This window comes from Pinus tabuliformis, chromosome 2_1 (assembly GCF_031772625.1).
Source record: "Pinus tabuliformis cultivar Carrire ecotype Pingquan chromosome 2_1, CPIR1, whole genome shotgun sequence".
In the NCBI taxonomy this organism is placed as follows: Eukaryota; Viridiplantae; Streptophyta; class Pinopsida; order Pinales; family Pinaceae; genus Pinus; species Pinus tabuliformis.
This window is the reverse complement of record NC_142299.1, coordinates 313530386-313536217: the sequence shown is the minus strand read 5'-3', so window position 1 is coordinate 313536217 and position 5832 is coordinate 313530386. Positions and strand designations below refer to the sequence as shown.

The 5832-nt window shown below is 34.6% G+C and overlaps 1 protein-coding gene across 1 annotated transcript; it reads left to right on the top strand.

Moving 5' to 3' along the window:
• Window positions 1-2201: 2201 nt before the first annotated feature.
• Window positions 2202-5567, top strand: LOC149200112 (uncharacterized). The gene is made up of 3 exons (XM_089400851.1): window positions 2202-2246; window positions 2533-2649; window positions 5124-5567. The coding sequence occupies exons 1-3, from the start codon at window positions 2202-2204 to the stop codon at window positions 5565-5567; spliced, it is 606 nt and encodes a 201-aa protein (XP_089256977.1).
• The last annotated feature ends 265 nt before the right edge of the window (window positions 5568-5832 follow it).

The window sequence follows — 5832 nt, the reverse complement described above, 5'->3', positions numbered from 1 at the left end:
GTTCCTATAGCTTCCACATGTGAGCCCATCTTGTTTCCTGATAAGATGCTTTGCTCATTCCCCACTGGCTTCCTTAGGTTTTGCAAACCTTGCAAGGAATTCGAAATGTGAATTGTTGATCCAGAATCAATCCACCATGTGTTAATGTTAACCATATTAGATTCATAACAAACAAATGAGATTATTTCCTTAAGTTCGGGAATGTCACAACGAATTTCAGAGAAATTTGCAGGTTGTACTGCTGCATCAAAATAAAGAATCACATGCTTATGTTAAAATTGAGGCTTAATAAACTTTCATGTTTTACCAATGTAAACCATGCTAAAAAGAATTGAATCAAATGACATAAAAATTGCCTGTGGGCTAAATTTTTAATTCAAACAGATTCAATAAAACTTTATGATAAAACTTATTAATTCATAACTCCTGTGGGTAGGTTATGAAATTTTATCCTAATTAATTACATAAATATAATAAAGATTCCTGTGGGATAAAATTTATTATATTCAGTGTAATTAATTACAATTTAATGTCTAAATAATCTTTATGTGATCTAACCAATCAAAATATATAATTTTATTTAATTAAAGATGCTGTGGCTATTCTCTAATTAATTAAAATTATATGGATCACTAGACATTATTTTGCTGCATAAACAAAACTTAACCAGAGAGAAAAATAATGTTTACTGAAAGGAGTAAGTCAAAATGACATTTTAATAAACTCCATATAACTGTAATAATTTTCCAGCAAAATCAAAATTAAGGTTAAAGCAGTCAGCATTACCGAAAATGACTACAAATTGATTGTTCAATTTATAAACTTAACCCGGAGATTGACTGAAGCAGCGTTGATCTACTTTGCACTTGCATAGCAAATGCAGTTCGAAGGCTAGCTGGCTTGACTTCAGGCTCCGTCCTTAAGTTTATAAAACAACAAAAATTGACCAGCAAACAAGCTATTTTGCTCACAAGATAAATAAAATTAAAATCAAATTTACATTCCTTAGTCTAACTGTCCCATAATTTATTTAAGACTAATTCTTAAATTAATTACAAAATGGGCTCTAAACAATTTGCAAACAAACTGCAAATTTGAAATATTATTTATATACATTTATATAAAATTTCATGTGAGCCTCCATAATTAAATATAACTTTTTGAGCCTAATTTGTAATTAATTAGTCTTAAAAAGTTATAAATCATTTCTGCAAATTTGAAATATTCAAAACAAAAGACTAAACCATTTCAAATATTGAAATATTCAAATATTTAAGAATGTTTGCAGAGTTAATGTATAGGGATATGATGACTAACATACCCACATCGTTGTTTATGCTTATCTCTCCAATCAAACTAAGTTAAGAATTTAATCAATGACTTTAAATACAATGATCGATTAACTCAAAATGCTTGTTAAGAGTCTGTCTTTTGAGTTGCACATCTAGGATGTGCCCACGATTTCTCTTTACAATTGACTATTTCTCCTCTCACAGTAAATATAAAACAATAGCCATTTATATGAAGAAGTTGCGTAAAAATGGCAGTTTGTCTATCGTTTCTCTTTAAAAATGACCATTTCTTGATTCTTCCCAAGTATATAATCATAATCGAACTTATGAAAACACATAATTACTCAAGTATAAAAAGATTTTAATAAAACATAAAACTAGATCATGGCATTCTTCGTTTTATAAATAGAGCTTGGACTAAAACTTGGATGGTTTAATCTATTGTTAAAGTTAATCCATGAAATATCTGAACAATTTACTCCCCAAAAATAGATTAGAATTAAATGCTATGTTGCTCTATTTTATTATTAAAAACCAGAAACGCAACTAACCAGTAACAAGACACCGTCTAATACGCCTAACTGAATGTTTCTAACGCAGGTCTGGTTTGGCCACCGGCACGGATTTTGTGGATCGCAATTGCTTTCATATACTGATATGAAGAAGGCTCCAGACCTCGGCTAGTGTTATTCAAAGGCAAAAACTCAAAAATAAAACACAAAGACAGGCATTGAAACAGTACGGCGTCACAATCGGCATTTACTTTTGAACCTATAACTTTTAGATGCTGGAAGATTCGAACTCCATGGCCCAACGGAAACTCCAGATAAAAACCAAAAACTCAACTATCATGCGAATCACATTAAGCTTACTATGTATACTTCAATGCCAAACTTTGAGCTTAAAAAAATGGAGAAGCTCGATTACAGTCTTTACAAAGCCATAGACCTATTGGTAAAATCTCTTTACGCATTGGCCAAACATGCCTATGCACATAATACACAATGCAGTATTTTTACAGCAATTAAAAAACTCTCCCTTTATGTTTTTTTAACCTTAAAACATATAACAAAATAAAAAGAGAATTTTAAAATTTTAAAACAGAAACGAAAAGGTAATTCCAAAAACCAAAGTCATATGATTTCCTCAAATTTGCATCTAGGATACTGCCATGAAACACAATTATTATGGGTTGGGATAAGCCCATGAAACTCAATGTGCTCTGTATTGCCGTTTCCAGCATGACAAATTCGATGAAGTCATATACCATTTGGCTTGGGAGCGCATGCAGCTCGACTGTGGCGCCCTTGAGGTGCACAGAAAGACAAAAGGGCAGCGAGAGCACACCAAGGTAGAGGTAATAGATGCTCTGATACCAAATGTTAGAAAAACTGTAACAGCAACAACGATTCTATATGCGGAAAGAACTGAAAAGAATCGTTGAAACTTAATGCCCAGGGATACGAATTACCTCCATCCATTGGTGATGTTTTGATGCAGGCCACAGTCCGCTTGCTTCTTCTTCAGCACTCCAGCTTCAATCCAAGCAAAAGAAAAACATACAAAAATTCTGAAGGCACTTCCAAGCTCTGCTATCTCAGCTAGATGGTGTAAAACTGAAGGGGATTGAGAGTTGAGCTTGGGGACCAAACAGATGAACCTATAGCTAAGCTTCCATCAAGCTTCTAATAGCTATGTGTTAGATGTCCACAAATCAAGGCAGAGAACTCGAATCAAAGTAATGGACCACTTTAGTAGCTCCTAATAATAAATTTAGTAATTGCAGTTGATTTTCTTAACTTAAGGAAACTACTGCAGTTGGTTTCCATAAGTTAAGGAAAGACTGCAATTCCATAATTGTAGGCAGCAATTGTGTAAAATTAATGGAGCTAACACCAAAACCATCCAGAACGAGGGAAATCCATTGTCTAACGATAATGAGCCAAACAAAGTGGATCCGAGGCATGGAGAAGAACCGATGCTACATAGCCCGAAAGCTAGGACCAACACCAGCCAGAACAAAGTGATTCACGATCAAAACAAAAATTGAATGACTCCAACAGGTACGCAGTTCTGAACATAAACGTAAATAATAATAAAAACGACATAACAAAGGATAATGAAATACATAATAAATTAGGTTTAAATAAAATTAACGTAGATTATAGACACGTTAAACTTGATAATAGTTTAGGAAATATAGCCATAGACTTAGATAATAAAATAGATAACTATAACATTGATATAAACACTAATGCATTAAATAAGATTGGATATAAAAAAATAAATAATAAGCTAGATAATAATAAAATAAGACAAAATACAATGAACAACAACCTAGAAGATAATATAGACTATACAACCAATAGAACTGATAATAAAATAACAAAAGACCATAATTCTGTTAACAATAAAAACGTTATAAATATTTAATCTTACAAATTGAAAAAGGAAGAAGCTAAGGTTCTCAATAAGGGACTCAATTTTTCCCTAGCCCCCAAACAAATCCCTAATGAAGAAATTATATGCAGTCTTGAAGATGGGATCAAAAATCTCAATGATGAAGATAAAGAGCTTGTTGGACAAGAGTGTATTTTCATACTAAGGAGAGCCAGCCCTCCTAAAGGTAATCTAAACCATGAACAACTTAAAGCCTTAAAAGGTCTGAGAGACAATAATGACAATGTCATTCTAAAGGCCGACAAGGGAAGTGTCGCAGTGGTAATGAATGATGGGGAATACATAAAAAAAAATGAAATACCACCTATATAACAGTGGTAGCTACAAAAAGCTTGAGAAAAACCCCATCTCAAAAATTACAAGACTTGTCAAGAAAGCCATTAAAGAGGCCAATCTAGAGGAAAAATTGAAAAAGCGCCTTACCCCTGACAGTGAAAATACCCCTCGTATTTATGGCCCCCACAAAATACATAAAACTGATGTCCCCTCAGACCTATAGTCAATACTATTGGGGCACCAACTTACGAATTAGAAAAGTATGTCTCCAGCACTCTAGCACCTATAGTTGGTAAAACCAATTCTTTCATCAAAGACTTTAACCAATATGTTAAATTCACTAAACGTGCTAAACTCGATCTGGGTGATAAAATTGTTAGTTTTGATGTGGTCCATCTCTTCACCAAGATTCCCTTAGATGAAGCAATCCAAGTTGTAAAAGAAGTAGCAAACCCCCAAACTGCAAAGTTAGCTGAAATATGTCTCCGTTCCACTCTCTTCACCTTCCAGGGGGAAATCTTTGAGAAAACTTTACGAGTGGCTATGGGATCACCTCTTTCTCCTATTGTAGCCAATCTCTTTATGGAAAAATTTGAAAAGAAGGCTCTTGATACCTACCCATTAAAACCTAAGTTTTGGATCAGGTTTGTAGACGACACTAGTGTTGATTGGCCTCATGCGGATAATGAGCTTAAAAATTTTTTAAACCATCTCAATAGCATGTCAAATGACATCAAGTTTACAATGGAGGTTGAGGAGAATGATTGTATCCCATTCCTTGATATCCTCCTCATAATAAACAAGGATGGTTCCTTAGGACACAAAGTGTTTAGAAAGAAGGCGCATACTGATAACTACCTTCATGCTGATTCGCACCACCATCCAACTCAAAAGATGGGTTTCCTTCAAACCCTCTTTACTAGAGCATGTAGGATATCAGATGAGATTCAAACTAAAGAAGATATTACTTACTTAAGAAAAGTATTTACTAGCTTAGGATACAATAATAAAGACATCTGAAAAGCTAGATCCGGAAACAAAAAGGATAAATCAAATAACCCTCCAATTGCTAATGCCTACATTCCATATATTCAGGGAGTCACTGAAAAGCTAGCTAAAGTTCTCATAAAGAAAGATATCCAAACTTCATTCAAACCCATGACGACCATTAAACAAAGAATGAAATCTGTCAAAGACATCCGGGAACACCTCCAACAGAAAGGTGCTTATATGATCAATTGCTCTTGCAGGGAACGTTATATTGGGGAAACAGGCAGGTCGGTCAAGATAAGGCTCAAAGAGCATGGTGCAGATATCCATAATGAGAGAACTTGTTCTTTAGCTTTAGCTGAGAATGCAGGTAAGACAAACCACCACATCTGCCTCGAAGACACAAATGTCATTGCCAACCAGAAACATCATTTTAAGCGTAAAGTACGAGAGGCACTTGAAATTGTCAAACACCCACATAACCTCAACAGGGATGGAGGCTTGGAAGTCAGTAGAAATTGGATTTCCCTTCTCACCCCCATTGAATAGAAGGGTCTCCCTTTCACATCACCCTTACCATTTTTCATCATACCTGTCCTCTATCTGCTTAACCTCATTTTACCCCCTTTATCACAATCCCCTCACCTCTTAAGTTTCCCTTTCACCCTCTCATACCCCCCACCTTGGAATTTTAATTGAGCGTCCCTTCTTTGACCCTATCATAGGATGAACCAGCTCCCATCCTTCTAACCTTTTTTTTTGCTAAAGCAAGAGTCGTTCCTTCTATTCAAATGAAACAGAAAAATCAAAATAC